Source organism: Ipomoea triloba, chromosome 14 (genome assembly GCF_003576645.1).
Source record: "Ipomoea triloba cultivar NCNSP0323 chromosome 14, ASM357664v1".
Classification (NCBI taxonomy): domain Eukaryota; kingdom Viridiplantae; phylum Streptophyta; class Magnoliopsida; order Solanales; family Convolvulaceae; genus Ipomoea; species Ipomoea triloba.
Window position 1 is genome coordinate 3,421,748 of NC_044929.1, and position 17,054 is coordinate 3,438,801.

The window sequence follows — 17,054 nt, forward strand, 5'->3', positions numbered from 1 at the left end:
TATATATATATATATATATATATATATATATATATATATATATATATATTACACATAGTCAACGTCAAATATTACACACTTTAAAAAAAATGAAAGTGTTGGGAACTCGATATTACTTTGACTTTAACACCAAGATGACAAGGTCTAGTACAGAAACCCATGCATACCAATGGCCGCAAACCTACCACTACCAATTTAATTAATATGCCTTTGGCGTAACGCACCGCCATGGAGAATAGTGAATACCTTTTTCTTTGTGTTTTTTATTTTAAAATTTCCTGCGGATCCAATGTTACCCTTCACTCACATGGGCACATTCAAATGTTCAATTCCTCGAATTCCATGTGTCTTTATTAATTATGGATATGGATTCTCAATATATTTTAATCATTTCATATGATCTCCTTTCATTAATTCATAATGACATCCGATCCGTCTATCTATGTATCATAAGTTTATTTTATTCTTAATTTTTTGAAATTATATTAATATATTTATTTTTTTATTTTATTTTCAATTTTGATTTATTCAACTTTTAGCCTCAACTTGTCAATGCAAACATTTCCCTTTAAGTCCAAAATCAAACTTTTTAAACGTAGTAAATTAAGATTTGACAAAATTTTCACAAAGTAAGGTTATTTTGGACTAAAAATAGAATGCTTTTAAATGTCAAGAAATAAAAGTAAAACAAATAAAATTGATGATTAAAAGTGAAAATGTCATTACTCTAAAGTCTGAAAGTGAAATAAGTTTGTAGGTAAATGATACATATTACAAGCTAATAATTATGAATGAGGTAAATGATTATATCTGATACAATTTTTTTTGGGATGAGAAAAACATATAACTAGTCCTAATCGTGTGCATTAGGTAAACCCTTCTCTATTTGATAACATGCAGATACAATTTTTATTTTTATAAATGGACAATTTAACAATTCTTATAGATTGTTAAACATTTACTTCAGACATAAATTTCATTAAAACAACTACACTTTAGTTTTCTCAAAAAAAAAGAAAAGAAAACTACACTTTAGTTCATAAGCAAACACATTTATTATAGTGATGGTTGATGAACAATAATCCAAAAGTGATTATACTCAAAAGCATTTAGTGTATAATCACTTTTAGTCCTTAACTTTTCTTCAAAGTGGAGCTTTTAACTTGACATTAACTAAAATTGTACAATTACCATATTTTAACAAAAACCAAAAAAAAAAAAACAAAACAAAAAACAAAAACAAAACATTTTCCTATATATCGATAATCACACTTCAAAGACTTAACACACTGTCTTAACCCAAGTATAAAACCACGATCCTCAACTCAAAGACTAATATTGTTACTTTTAGAAAAACTTAAGAATTAAAAGTGAATACACTAATAACTTAAGGACGCAAAGTCGCAAACTGTCATTGTTATCATTATATATATACAATTCTGGATTGGAGGGGAAAGGAAGACTTAAAGGAGACTCAGCTCTCGATATCAAGCATCACATGTTAGTGAACCTGGCCAATCCTATCACCCTAAATCATTGAGGTAGCCGAACCTGGAGGGTTCGCCCAGTGTCTCAAGCTTCGATTATGAAGCCTAGCTCTTTTAGTCATGCGATTAACAACTCCATTATGTTCCTGAAAAAATATTCCTGATTCTAACCTCCCAATTCCTATGAATGAGCTCTTCACAAACCTAAACCAGATTGGTCATTATATAATTTAATTCATCATTTTTAACTTCCGTCAGTAGAGTACCTTAATTGTTATTGTAGTGCAAATCTAGCCTCTCGAGTTATAACTATAGTCAATCTAAGACTCTGGTTCCTCAATTTACAACAGAGGGAGTAAATATTTAACACAATAACTAATTGAGTGACCATATTGAATGAAATTTAAAATGAGAGACAAATTACACAATGGTAAATAATAATTGAAAAAAAAAATTGGAATTATGCCATTCATTCAAAGGAATAGAATATTGCTTGCATGTCAGTACGTCATATGCATCCCCTCTGTATCCCATTTTAAAATCCAATCATTAAAAGCTTTATATATATATGAGTGGATTTTGGGACACTCAATACCACAAAATAATTCTCACTCTCTTGGCTCATTCAGTTATAAAATTTTCAGCTTTATATTCCCCCATAATTGCCCATTCATTATTTTTCTTGAAAAACCACTCCATATAGTGAAAAAGTTCCATATTGTTCCAGCCTAGTAGATTGATGGGAACTTGAGATTCCATTCCTCACAAAAACAAGAAAAAAATGAAAAATTTCTTGGTTTGTTCCCTGTTCCTGGTTCTGCTAATCCCAGTTTCTTCTGCACAATTGCTATCCTCAGAGAAGAGGATCCTATTCCAGGTTCAGCAGCTTCTTGAATATCCCCAACCTCTTCAAGGGTGGAATAACTGGACAAATTTCTGTTTTCTCCCACAAACCCCTTCTCTAGTGATCACTTGTTCTGGGAATCACATCACAGAACTCACAATTCTTGGAAACAAAGGCTCCCATCTTTCCCAGAATTTCTCTCTTGATTCATTTTTCACACTTCTCACCAAGCTTTCAAGCTTGACAAGACTGTCATTGGTGAATCTCGGGTTATGGGGTTCTTTGCCGGCTAAGATCACCCGGTTTGGCGGGCTGGAGGTGTTGAACCTCAGCTCGAACCGAATCCAGGGCAGCATTCCCCAATCCATAGCCAAGTTCAGGAACCTGAAAAGCCTGGATTTGAGTCAAAACTTATTCAATGGGAGAATCCCGGATCTGAAGGGGCTATCAGGGCTAAAAGTGGTTGATTTGAGTGGCAACAACCTAGGACCAAGTTTCCCTTCCTTGGGAAACAGCATTGTTAAGCTTGTCCTAGCCAACAATTCCCTGAGATCCCAAGTTCCTCAGGAGCTCAGAAAGCTCAATCTTTTGACAACTTTGGATCTCTCTTCCAACAAATTTGTGGGTCCAATCCCTTCCTTTTTATTTTCATTGCCATCCTTGGAGTATATCAATCTTGCTAGAAACCAGTTAAGTGGAGCACTTCAACCTAGTGTTTCTTGCAGTAAAGGTCTCAGCTTTGTGGACATTTCCAACAATCTTCTAATAGGGAAGCTGCCAGTTTGCCTATTAGGATCAAATTCGAGGAATCGGACCGTTATTAGTCTGTGGAATTGTCTGGCTAATACAGGCTCAAAGTATCAGCACCAGCATTCATTCTGTGCTAAGCAGGCACTAGCTGTGAATCCAAATCCAAGGGCTAGGAAGGGCAAGGAGGAAGAGTCTACTATCAAGCTTGGGATAGTTCTTGGTGTGATTGGGGGCATTGTGGCAGTTGTTGGTGGCATTGGGTTGTTGGTTTTAGTGATTTACAGGAAAGTGTCAAGGAGAAGAGATGAGAAGTATAGGTGTGAGAGTTTTGTTTTTGACAAGAATCTCTCCAGGCACACACAAATGACTGATGGAGGTAATCTTTTTGTTAGGATCAAACGCTTTCTTGTAGCGCTAACCACATTTTTCAAGAGGCAGTGTACTGGACTTGGCCCTTCATGGGCCTCCGCCAAACAGTCCCCTAGCCATTTGGTGCTAGGCTTGGCACTGTGCAGTTGCGCTTCCTTATACTGCCAACTATATTTTCGAGAGGTAGGGTGATGCACTTGGCCCTTCATCAGCCTGCGCCCAACAGTCCCGTAGCCATTTGGTGCTGGATTTGGCACTTGCCAGCGTTAACTGCACAATTTTTAAGCTTTGATACCATTTGTTAACAGTAGCGCTTACACTAGGCACAATTTTATTTTCTTATACTGCCAACAACATCTTCGAGAGGCAGGGTGTTGGACTTAGCCCTTCACCGGCCTCTGCCCAACACTTCCAGTGCAACTAATTAACATTCACACTCATTACATACATATGGTTTGATCAAGATGTTGTGTAGCAATGCATTTTTGTAAATTTGAACTGAGCAGGGCATGGCAGAAGGCCAATGAGGATGGTATCATTAGGACTGCCACCATACAATGTGTTCACACTGGAGGAAATGGAGGATGCAACCAGCCAGTTTGATCCATCAAACCTAGTTGGAGAAGGATCACAGGGTCAGGTACTTTCATTTCTTTATTTAATCAGATGATTAAGCAATGTTGCAAAAACATCGCCTAAACACTAGCTGGCCACCTAGCATATCATCATAATCGGTGGTCTAGACGGCCGGCCAGCTAGGCAACTGACTAGACCGCTTAAGCGCCGACTAAACCTCCTAGGCGCCGACTAGGTCTTCTAGGCGCAGACTTCGCCGCCTAAGTGCTTCCCAGGCACCCGAGGAGCGCCTAGCGATTTTTTCAACCATGTGATTAAGCAAGGTTACAGTGTTTGGATTGTACCACAATGCCTTTCAATTCATACATTTTTCTTTAGTGTCATATGTGGGGGTGGGGACATTGTTGCCATAAATTTGGGGCTGTTTGAAGTAGTTGGGGTGTTTATGTGCAGCTGTATAGAGGAAAGCTTAGAGATGGGAGTGTGGTCCTAGTCAACTGTCAGAAGTTAAAGCAGAAGCATTCCAATCAAATTCTGCAGCAACACATGGAGACAATCTCAAAGCTGAGGCATAGGCATTTGATGAGTGTTCTTGGACACTGCATTGCTACATATCAAGACAACACCACACCTACCACTGTATTTATTGTGCTTGAAAATATTGCCACTGGATCACTCAAGGACCATCTCACGGGTAAAATAATGAACCATCTGTTCCATCTCAACTGAACGCCTGACCTGATAGTTAGATTGCGTATTTATGTATATATATTCTCAACACATCCTCTCACGTGTGCAAGTCAATTACCTTTGACGGGCACATTATTTATGTATCCCCTCACGTGTGTGAGCCAGTTACTTTTGGCAGGCTCCATGCAACACGTGAACCATAGTATCTTTTTATCGGGTGACGCAGAAATTCGAATCCATGACATTTGACATGGGATTGGTTCTGACACCAGATGGAAGCATGTGCTCCATCTCAACGCCTAAGTTGATAGTGATAATTGGATTGTACATTTATGTTTATATATTATATGCTCAACTTTTTCTTTTTTTTGGGAGATAGATTGGAGAAAAAGGGATGTGCTGAAATGGCCTCAGAGAATGGGGATGGCAATGGGGATTGCAAAGGGAATCCAGTATTTGCACACAGGAGGGGTTACTGGGAACACCTTAAAACTTGAGAATGTGTTGTTAGATGAGACACTCACTGCTAGAATTACCAACTATAACATATCTTTGCCATCCAAGGTACTCATCCTTAAACAAATTAGTACATTGGAAGAGACAAATTTAGTCTTAGCCCTAAAAATTTGATTCTTTTTTTGACATTCACAGATTGTTTCTGATAGTCCTCTCCATGCTCAAGATCATCATATCAGGTACTTCTGCAACTCTGCCTTTTTTCTTTAAATTTCTTGAGATATTATTTACTCATCAAAACTGCAAATTCAGTGCAAAGAGTGGAGAACAAGATGATATTTATCAGCTAGGAGTCATTTTGATTGAAATAGTTATTGGTAGACCAATCACTTCTCAAGCAGAAGCAGAAGACCTTAAACTCCAGGTACACATATGGCTAACTAGATTCGACCCCTATTAGGGCTTTATTTTCTTATAAAGCCATCACATTTTCGAGGGATAGGGTGCTGGACTTGGCCCTTTACCGGCCTCTGCCCAACAATCCCCCTACACCCTTCACCGGCTTCTGCCCAACAACTCCTACCCACCAAAGAAAAGCATGAAAGGAAGCTAAAAAGGCTTTTTTTTGGTGTCATAATAACAGATAGAGACTTGCTTAGCAGAATCACCGGGAAAGCTACGCGACCTAACAGACCCTTGTATCCGAGCAACATTTGCGTATGAATCACTTAAAACAACTGTCCAGATCGCGCTAAACTGCCTCTGCGTAGAGCCAAGCATGCGCCCCTCGATCGAGGATGTTCTATGGCACCTGCAATACTCAATTCAGGTTCAAGAAGGATGGGGTAACAGTGGAAACCTCAGTGGGAAGCTCAGTGGGAGGCTCAGTGGAAACCTTAGTGGGAAGCTAAGTGGAAACCTTAAGCTTAGTGGGAATGTTGGTACTAAGTCTTAGTATTTTGCAAACATTATATTCTGCTAAGTGTGTTGTGACTGTGCATGAGTTCTTTGTATCAAAAGTTCAGTAGCTAGCTGAATAAGTGTGTTGAAATGCAGCCCCACAAAATGATATGCTTCAGACTGAAAATGATTTGTGTTTAAGTTGATAGGATATGATGTACTGTAATAATTATTTCAGTTGCTACTACAAATATGGTTCTATTTTCTTCTCTTATAAACAATAGATAAACATTCAGCTCAAAGAATATGGCAATCAGTATAATTATTTAAAGGCGGTGAATATTACTATTTTGAATGTTTTAGCACCAAAGGCCATTTACCAAACAAGATTCAAAAATTGTGCCACATTCCCAAAATATTTCACCGAACTAAGTAATAGGATTAAAGGTAAATACAGATAGAAGTTGTGTTCATCACCAGCTACCTCACAAGTCACAGTTTAGCAGTTAAAAGAACTACCTTCGCCATTCAAAATCAGCACCTGATCTGGGATTAGTAGCGTTGTTTGCATAGTTTGCATCTTCAGGACCAAAGGAACTTACAAAGGTGTGCCAACCTAAGAGGTATGGCAACACAAACTGCAGAAGAACACACAAAAGTATGTGTAAGTAGCCATGCCCGGAGAAATAAGCGGTAGACATATTAAAGCAGAGCAAATGGCACTAAAAGGCAGAGAAGAATTCCCGATAATAATCAAATAAAGATCAGCACCAATACAGAAAGAGGCTGCATCGCGCATATCTTGGGAAGGAAAATGATTCCAGCACTACCCTTCTTTCAGAGAGGTCATTTCCGAGGATCACAATTCACACATGACACAAAATTCAACACTAGATCCTAATAACTAGCCGAACCCCCCACCCCAATCCTGCCAACAAGAGAAAGAAAGAGCAGGGGTAACCCCGGCCAAGATGGCTAAGGATACAAACTTGTTCGAATCCCAGCCTTCTTGTTTTGAGCCGGTCAGCTATGGGCAACCTAGGCAGGTTTACTTCCTTGTGCCTTTGTGGTCCTTTATCGACTAGGGTCACAAGGTGGGGTTTACTCAGTGCACACCCTCGGGTAGTGGTTGTGGGTTTCCCTCGTCACCCCAAAAAAGAGTACGAAAGAGCAGTATAAGATATATCTTACATTGAAAGCAGAGACAAGAACAGCAAATTCAGCCTTTGCAACAGGTATGTAGATGTTCTCGTCAATATTTAGAAGCCTGTTTTGCACACCTTCAATTCATCGACATTGCAGGAGAAACAAAACCATTTCAGATTCTAAGCAAGAGCAATATAATTTATACAACCATAGGTTTTGGAGAAGTTAGGATTACTGAGATTAAAGAAGTGGCCAGATCCATCAGGTAGGGGTTCTATCTTCAACACCTTCTTGACTTTTCCTTCATCACTGCAAACAACCATATATTGAAACATTTGTATATTCGATAGAAAAATTGAGAGAGAGAGAAAAATTAATAAAAATAAAAACTTTGATCCTTCCACTATGCATAAATCACTAACTTGCATATTTAGTTGCATAGCAATTACAAGGCAGGAACTTTTATGCACTTGGCATATTCTTCTATTTCCACAATCAGCCAACAATTTGATGAAATGGACAATAAGTGATTACTGAGAGGGGACACCCTGGAGTATACTATGCCTTGTGACCATTAGGTATATATGTTTTCCGTACCTTTTTCCTTTGTTAGGATCATGAAAGAATTCGCATGAGTCTTTAGCCCCAAGGCTAATCAAAGATCCCAATTCAGTAACTGACAATGAGAATACCTGAAGACATATAAAGCAAAATAAACTTAATTGCAAATCAAGCCATAGATAGTAAATCTGTTGTCCAACTTAATAACACACTTAGACTATTTCTCCTAAAATTTGTACCACAGCTGTTTCTGGTACATAGACCAATGGCTACCTCATGAGCTAAGCAATAATAGATATTGAGCGGTGATCACCTGCTTTCGACCCCAATCATACTGACGAACACCAGCAGCAGGAGCAAACTGAAGTAACACAAAACCCTCTTTCGATAGTTTGAATGCCCCCGACTGTTATCCATCAAAGAAACTGAAGAAATTATTGAATCACCATGATATGATGCAAATTTCAACTACAAGAGTAGAGCTGGAAAGCATACATCTAAGGGTGAGAACTCTGGAGCACAAGGAACCACTGTGAGCGCAGCCTTCCCTTTATAGATTGAGTATCCAATAAAAACCTTAGGTGGCAATGTTCCTGCTTCGCAAATCGCATAAAGGATTGTTAAGTGTAAAATGAAATAAAGGCCCTCAAGGAATTGCTCAAACAAGTAAAGCATAAACTTCTTGCATTTCTTTTTCTTGTTTGGAAAAATAATATAAAGCCACAACCCAAGTCATTGTTGCAAAGAGGAACAACAAGAAGTTAAAAATTCATCCACAATTCCCTCAACGGCTCAACATGAATTTCACTGGAGCCTGGAGGTGCTTGATCATATACCCTAATTGATTAACCTCAAATTTGCTTATCACTACAATAAAGCATCAATTGAAGACATAAAGAGGGCCTTTCTTATGCCCTCAATTTTGCTCCCATTGGTGGTCACATAATAAATTCTGAAATTATCAGTTTTAGTGCTGGAGAATAAAAAATATGCAGAACATTTAGGCCTTGTTTGGTAAAATAGTTAGCTTATCAACCAATTTTAGCGTATTTGACCACTATTAGCTGTTTGACTTGGTTAAAAATCAATATAAGTGTTTGGTTAATCAGCTTTTTGTAACTCCAAAATGCTAAAATTCAAAAAGCTGCTCAAAACAACTTTTTCAATTAGCTTTTTGAAAAAGAAATTATACCAATCAAATATTAGCTAAGAATTAATTTACCAAACACTTTTCTACAATAAGCTAATGATATCAACTAGTCATACCCTCTAACCCAATCAGCTAACATTATTTACCAAACAGAGCCTTAGCAAACATGCATATATTGAATTTAACCTAAAATATCAACCCACAAGCTTCCAAAATCCTCAGCTTACTAAAACTATGGATAATGTATCAGTTTAGCAGTTCGGCTCAATGAATTTACTTATTAACTATAAACCTATGGAGTATGGAGTACCAATAAAATTTTAAACAATTATAAAAAAAAATAAAAATAAAATAAAAAAGAAGTAGAACTTAAAATTACTGTGGATACCAGGCTGTGAAGAAAGGGATGAGTTATTGGGGGAAGCCCATTGATTTTGTTGCTGGTGAGGTTCAAAGTAGTCGGAATGGCGGCATTCCAATGAAAGCTTTCTCCATTGCAGGGGCTTTTGGGCGGGGAGAGAAGAGGATTTGAAGAGAGTGGAAAGGGAAGAGCGAGAAGACGGGGTTTGGAAAGGGTGAGAGAATAGTGGGGTTTGGGTGTGAAGCCCTCTGGTTGAAGATGAAGAAGAGAGACAAGGGTTTAACATTGTTCCCATGGGGTTTTTCGCAGGAAGCTTTCAGCAACTTTTGGTGTTAACTGCGAACGTTTAAAATGAATGATGGAAATGAGTGAAAATGTGAAATGTCTGTCTGATTGGCCAATTTATATCATAAAAATACTATATATACTCTCATTTTTTACTCTCAAATTTTACTCTTACACAAAAATCTTGATGTAGATATTTGAGACCTACATAAAAAAAAAAGAAAAAAAAAGAAAAAAAAAAGTAATTTATCGGTGTCCGTCACATCAGTCAGCAAAATTTAGGGAATAAAATTTAGAAATTCATGTAATAAAACTTTTATATCATGGACCATGGTACACGTAATAGTATGACACTGATACACAAATTATATTACTTATTTTTTAAATCAGATTTAGATAGATAATTTGTGTTCATAGGCAGCATTTCACAACACAAGACAATAAAATTCATAACATAAGACACACTTACTAATTTATTTTAAGTACAAAATTCATACTCTTAAGAGTATAAAATTTCATAATATAAGATACAAAAACTCACAGCATAAAATATATACTAATGCATCAGGATCTATAATGTACAGTGAATCTTGGTATAAAGATTGAAAATGAGCAAGACCAATATATAGGAATAAATTTTATAATTTATCTTATAAACTAGGGATGAAAAATACAAAATTTTGAAGGAGTGAAATTGTGAAAAATATTGAAATGTCTGTCTGATTGTCTGAAGATGAAATATGGGCTTTGGTTTATTTTTCATTAATAATAATTTTTTGTAAGGAAAATACTGTATGTATTTTATTTTTACTCTCATTTTTTATTCAAAAAGTTGAATTAAACACACGAACTTATTATTTTGATGCATTTAAACCCATATGACCGGTTGTTCCAGGTGAATAGCCGGTCATAATTTTTCCGGCCAACATTTCGGCAGCCTGCGACTGGAATGTTCATCCCCAACCAACAGTCGTCTTCTCCAACTGTTCGTCTTCCCAACTGGTCATATGGGTTTAAATGCACCATAATGACAATTTTGTGTGTTTAATTGAACTTTTGAATATTTGAGAGCTCATTTACACTTTTGAGTTTATTTGATCCTTTTCCCAAATATCAATAGAAGAAAAGAACACACTCAACTTGCATTATTCTCCGCCTAAGTCAAATTGAATGACTTTAATTTTACAAGAGAAAAACCACTCAACATGATTAATTTGAAAACTTCATAGAAATATTTTTAAAATGAGTTTTAACAGTTTCAAAAATAGAATATTTTCAAAACCAATAAAAAAAAGGCTATTCCCACACAATTTCTTGCCACATAAAACGGTGAGAATGAAGAAGCTAAGGCAATTTACTGGCCACTAACCATTAATTGGAACAGATAACAAAAATCACATTCATGGCAGAGTCAGACTCCACTCAATTTAGCACTAAGTTTTGTAATATCACCTCATATAATTGCGTCAATCTCTCTCTCCTCATAAGTATTTTCAATATAAAAATTATAGTTTAATATTACATATTATAAAAAGTGAGTACTGATCTCAGTCACATATCATGATTTATCAATAGTACAGTTGAGGGTTTTAGTAAAAAAAAAAAATTAGAATCAATTTTATAATTATTACTAACTTTTAAATTCGTAATGTTTATAAAACTAACCTCGTCTTTTTCTTCTTTTTTTTTTTTCATATTTTTCAACAACTTTCAACTGTTAATCTATCCAATTAGTGAATCTTATCGATCTCACTTTTTACTTGGAAGTATATTCTTACCTAAACTCTCCCATGAGGTGATAAGATATATAATGGAATATGGATTATAAAATACATTTGAATTAATTATGTTTAATTAATAAAATATCGTTGACATTTAGATAGTTATTATAAACAAATAAATCAAAATGTAAAAGTATTACATTTGTCCTCAAAAATATTACATTTTCTCTTATAAGTAAAGAACACTTTATTCATAATTAATATTACATTTTTTACATTGATCTAACCCGACCTGCCTCACGGATCCGTATGAGAACCTTAAATTTAACACAATAAATATGATGTGAGAAGAAAAAATTATAAAGTATCACAATTTACTAAAAAAATACACACATTAAAAAACTTTACAATATCTTAACATTAGTTGTGTATTACTTTATTTTTTATTATAATAATAATATAATTGTATCGTTGTTGATAATACTATTTTAGCTAAACTCATTCTAATAGTCCAAGTAGTAAGTATTAATCAAAACTCATTTTAGAAGTCCATGTAGGCAATAATAAGACAACTTAGCATAATAGTTGTTCATCTAACTTAAAGTCACGACTGACCGAAGACAACAATTTGGAGTCTAATTTATAGGTGATTGTTAATCCCAATTTGATAAGATGAACTCATAAAAGTCTAAAGGGAATTATCCACCTCAGCATTATCAAGTTAAACTCATACACATGAGGAGACGTGTTGAGCATATAATATATAATTATAAATGTACAATTCAACTATCAACTTAGAATTTTAACTTAGAATTTTAATTGAGATGGAACACATGCTTCAATTTAACTAGCAAATGAATTTTCCCACCAAAAGAAAAAAAAATTGCTTGCAAATTGCAATGAAGAAGATTCTGTGTGTGTGTGTGAGTGAGAGAGAGAGAGAGAGAACAGATGTATAAACACAATGAAATGAAATATTTACTCCATGGACATCACATCACATCAGCTCTGTTTAAATTACATTCTTTTTTTTTTTTTCCAGAGGGGCTTTACCACTCTCAAACTAACAGTAACTTAATATAACCTGTTCTTTTTTTCCTTTGTTAGTTATCCATGGACAATGAGCCAACAAAATATATTTCCATAATCTCAAGGGAGAGAGAAAAAGAATGGGAGAAAAGGGTGGGTAATGGCTTCACTCCTCACAATTCTATGCTTTACCATTTGGTTTTGGTGAATTCTGGGAAAACTGACGATACGGCGAAGCATGAGAACCATTCGGTATCGAAAGGCTCCTCGGGTTTTGCTGTCCGTTCTTCGAGAACGCACCCTGCGATCTAACGCCGTTTTTAGTGTTCGGGCTGGACGCGATCCGATCGGCTTGCATGGTCTGGAAATAGTAGGACGAGCTCGCCATGTCTTTCAGATTCGGCAAAGGCTTCAAGGCTTCAACGACTTCGCTCATCATCGGTCTAGCTTTTGGGTCCCGACTAAGGCACCGAGCAGCCAATTGTGCAGCTTTCTGGGCGCCTTTTATGGAAAAATGACCCTCGAGCCGGGGATCTATCAACCGGTAAAACCTCCTTTTTTCGCACAGATGTGGCCGTGCCCATTCCACTAGGTTATGTTCCCCGTTAGGCCGGTTCTTGTCCATTGATCGTCTACCCGTAATCATTTCAAGAAGAACTACACCAAAACTGTAGACATCACTCTTCGATGTCAAATGTCCTGAGAAGCAAAAACAAAACAAAACAAAAAAAGGGGGAAATTCAATTAGCAACTTGATAAAGCTACAATTAGTAGATGCTAACATTATCCAATACTTCACACCGGTAAGATGTACTTCTCCGTCTAAATTTACCAAAGATTTAATATTTATTGGCTAGGGGGCAAATAAACGGTGCATGAAAACTATGAACAATTCTTTACACCAAGACCAGATTCTTAGTTGATGTATAATTTTTGCAAAACAGAGTCAAATCACGATTGATGTCCGACATCAAATTAAATAAAAATCAAGAATATAGAAAAATAATGCAACACCAAAAATCTAATGCGACTAGCACAAGGCAGAAATGTTATCAGGTATGGAATTTACGTGTTCATAAGTCCTATGTGCTAAATGCCTCAGTTCCAATTTCATTGTTGGATTAATAAGTAGAATCTAAAACAATGGCAGTCAGATAGTTGTATAATGCAAGTGTTGGGGCATGTATACATAGAAGGTGTTTGGCCCGGGGCTTTGAGCATGGGAATCAGAAAGCACCCCATTCTTGGTGTTTGTTAGGTGTTTTTTAAAGCTCGGGAATGGAAACGAAAGACCCCTTTCAATGACATTTTTTTTACTAAAACTTATTCCGATTACTAAGTATTTGATTCAGATCGGATTTTCATATTTGAACCAAATGCCCCCATAGTTCAACTAGAATATTTTAAAGATGATTCCAATACCCTTACGTAATAGAATCAAATATTAGTTTCATTACCTTGTCTCCAATCAAACCTGATTTTGACATGTTCATTTGTTATTTGCTTTTGCGTCTTTTAATTGGTTAGCAATGGGCCATATTTTCAATGTTTGTTTTATGCACAAGGTTGTAAGTACGGTAAAGTGATAATTATTAAAAATCAATTGTCATAAATCAGTATCAAAAGTGAAAATAAATATATACACTTGTTTTGCTTTTCACCGCAGATAGATGACTTACCTGTCATCACATACTCTGGTGCTGCATAACCGTAGGTTCCCATGACACGAGTAGAGACATGTGTCTTATCGCCCTCTGGACCGTCTTTGGCAAGTCCAAAATCAGAAAGTTTGGCATTGTAATCCTGGAAGGATTCGTTATAACAAGGCATCATTATAATGTCACAATGAACTTTCCATATTGTGTGTGTATATATATACTGGTTCAAATGCAGACATGGCTTCCCATGCGGCCGTGCGGATTATTAGGTATGCATAAATGCACCACACAATGTTTGGAAATGCACCACACACCACAAAAATGCACCACACCTAATGGTGCATTTCCGAACAGTTTGTGGTGCATTTATGCATAGCTATGGTGCATGACCGCACAAGAAGCCCTGTCCGCACGGGAACCAGACCCTATATATATATATATATATATATATATATATATATATATATATATATATATATATACACACACATATAAAGATTTAAAAACTGTATATCACATACAGCATCTAATAGGATGTTGGATGTTTTGAAATCACGGTATATGACTGGTCTTTGTGCTTCCTCGTGAAGAAAAGCAAGCCCTTTAGCAGCACCGAGAGCAATTTTCATTCTAACAGACCAAGGAAGAGGCAGAGACCCTACACGTAAAACTCCATATTATCAGAAATGCAGAAGTATACTATATCAGCTTCGTAGATAAGCACGTGAACTTTATAGCTGTTGTCCAGTGTTAAACTTGTAATTGGTTAGTCAAACGAGAAATGATTTTGAAAATATTTCCAAATTTTCTAAATTTTGAAAAGCAAAGCAATATTAGTTCAACCATAGCTACTCACTCCTAAATAGGTGGTTTTCCAAGCTTCCTCGGGGCATGAATTCATAAACCAAAAGCCTCTGATCATCTTCGATACAGTAACCGACCAGTTTCACCAAATTAGGATGAACGAGGTCACCGAGAAAATTCACTTCGGCCTGCGAAACGAACCAATTAAGCGTGAGAAACCCGAACACAAGGAGAACGGATATGGACGATAAAAGAGAAAAATAAGAAGGCACCGAACCAGCCACTCTTTGTGACCCTGAAGCCCATCGTGATTCAGAGTTTTCACAGCTACAGTAAGTCCCGTCCCCGGTTTGACTGGCGCTGTGCCGTTCTCTTCGATCCACCCCTTGAACACGCAGCCAAAACCTCCTTCGCCAAGAAGCGATTCGGGTCTAAAATTTCTCGTTGCCAACTTCAGGTCATTAAACGTGAACTTCCGAAGCCGAGATGAGATTTTAAGTTCCTCTTCGAGTTTGGAGGTAGACGAATTGCTTTCCGCAATGCTGGTAGCAGTCGAAGAAATTACCGGAGCAGCGGGCTGGTCTATACTCGTATCATTTGTGCATTTACTTTCTGTTAAAACAAAATTACACAACAGTTAGCAGGAAACGACAAATCTAGTCTAGTTTAGTCCCGAGAAGCACTTATAGATCCAGAAATTTTTCCCGACCATTTTAGGTTACCAAATAACAATACGTCAGGCAATTAAATACAGACAAAACCCAATACACAACACATAACATTACGAAGCCAAATGGCCGATTAGGTCATGCAATATAACTTTGGTATTAAGACACTTTCCATGTCCCTCGGACAAAAAGAGTCATAGACAACATTTGAAAACAAATGGATCCCAACACCAAAAAAATCTGGTCTTAAACACTTCTATTTCATCACAGATTGAGATATTTCTTAACGGAACGAACCCCTAAATAAAATCACAAATCATTGTCTCCTAAACTCAAACTTATAAAGAAATAAGGAAGGCAACAAATCGAAGCCTGAAATAAAGCAAAAGTAAAATAGAACATTTCAGAAACTGGTATCAAACAACAGCTTGAAATCTTTCAGTTTGTATCCGAGGATAAAGGGAATTGAACTCAAGAGTTAAGACCTCAGTTTCGAGCTGATTGGCACCATACTAAAAGGTGTTTGGGATAGATAAGAGTTTGTGACGTTTTTCGTTCTATATTTCCAAACAACAATCCATTTCCATGTCAGCAGATTCAGTTTTTCATCTCTACTTATCAAGAAATTGACCAAATTGAAAAACAACCAACAGAACAAAATGGGCATAACACTTCAAAACTCAAAACCAGAATAGCAGACAGTTTTATGCTAAATAAATTAGGAAACAACAAAGCATAAGCTCCAAGATAAGACTGAAACAAACACTAAAGGACAAAAAGTCATTCTCTGTCATAAACAAAGAACAATTAATCAATCATAAAAATAAATAACAAGGCATGAAAGTATATACCACAGTGAGTACTGATGCCACTGATAGAGGTATCAACCTTAGATCTTGAACTTGAAGAAATACAACAAGTAATGAACCTCAACTTAACCCAACTCCCTCTCAACTCCCCAGACCCTAAAACCTCTTTGTTACTCCTCTTTGATTTCTCCACATCCAAACCCTTCACCTTCCCCACCTTTGAATCATCACCCCCTAACCCCATATTTCACAAACCCTAAAATATCATCAAAATCCTCTAAAAACCCAAACCCCACCCCCCATCCACCAACCCCAATTCCTCAACCCAAAACCCCAAAAACCCAAAAAAATTTCAACTAGTCCTCCAAAATCAGGTCAAAAGCTGAACAACCCACTTCAGAAAACCCTCCTATCACTCTCTCCCAAACAAAAAGCTCACTTCTTTGTGAGAAATAGCTCAGACCCAGTCCTGGAAACCAAGGAAAAATGGCATTCGAAGCCTGGGTGGATTCAGATCACGTGCCCCCGTGGAGCCTTGATTGACCTTCCAACCTCTGAAGAGAAGAGAAGAGAAAAAGAAAGAGAACACAACACATCATACAAACAGTGCCCAAGGCAAAGCTGGTATCCCCCACTTCAAAAGTGCCCCCCAGAAAGAAAATGTCTGCTTCCCCCAAAGATAATTGAAATGAAATCTCAACAAAAGACTCAAATATGCTGACCAGTTCTAAAGCTCCCCACCCAAAACATACAAATTAAAAAAAAAAAAAAAAAAAAAAAAAAAAAAAAA

General features: G+C 36.6%; 3 protein-coding genes across 4 annotated transcripts; 1 reads left to right on the forward strand and 2 right to left on the reverse strand.

The window, feature by feature from the left end:
• Positions 1–2,086: 2,086 nt before the first annotated feature.
• Positions 2,087–6,333, forward strand: LOC116004510 (probable LRR receptor-like serine/threonine-protein kinase At1g14390). Its single transcript, XM_031244587.1, has 7 exons — positions 2,087–3,457; positions 3,957–4,090; positions 4,480–4,720; positions 5,096–5,280; positions 5,368–5,411; positions 5,485–5,596; positions 5,816–6,333. Exons 1-7 carry the CDS (start codon positions 2,269–2,271, stop codon positions 6,125–6,127), a joined length of 2,217 nt encoding a protein of 738 aa, XP_031100447.1. The 5' UTR covers positions 2,087–2,268; the 3' UTR covers positions 6,128–6,333.
• An 81-nt stretch (positions 6,334–6,414) lies between these two features.
• LOC116004512 (single-stranded DNA-binding protein WHY1, chloroplastic-like) lies at positions 6,415–9,648 on the reverse strand. Of its 2 annotated transcripts, none has more exons than XM_031244590.1 (7): positions 9,318–9,648; positions 8,275–8,372; positions 8,093–8,185; positions 7,816–7,910; positions 7,454–7,527; positions 7,264–7,352; positions 6,415–6,710 (listed from the first exon to the last, which is right to left on the reverse strand). In XM_031244590.1, the coding sequence occupies exons 1-7, from the start codon at positions 9,583–9,585 to the stop codon at positions 6,588–6,590; spliced, it is 840 nt and encodes a 279-aa protein (XP_031100450.1). In that variant the 5' UTR covers positions 9,586–9,648; the 3' UTR covers positions 6,415–6,587. The 2 variants fall into 2 exon arrangements, with proteins under 2 accessions (XP_031100450.1, XP_031100449.1); XM_031244589.1 differs by having other exon boundaries at positions 8,275–8,375.
• A 2,598-nt stretch (positions 9,649–12,246) lies between these two features.
• Positions 12,247–16,556, reverse strand: LOC116004511 (probable serine/threonine-protein kinase PIX7). The gene is made up of 6 exons (XM_031244588.1): positions 16,307–16,556; positions 15,065–15,399; positions 14,840–14,975; positions 14,505–14,641; positions 14,005–14,128; positions 12,247–13,024 (listed from the first exon to the last, which is right to left on the reverse strand). Exons 1-6 carry the CDS (start codon positions 16,506–16,508, stop codon positions 12,507–12,509), a joined length of 1,452 nt encoding a protein of 483 aa, XP_031100448.1. The 5' UTR covers positions 16,509–16,556; the 3' UTR covers positions 12,247–12,506.
• Between the last annotated feature and the right edge of the window lie 498 nt (positions 16,557–17,054).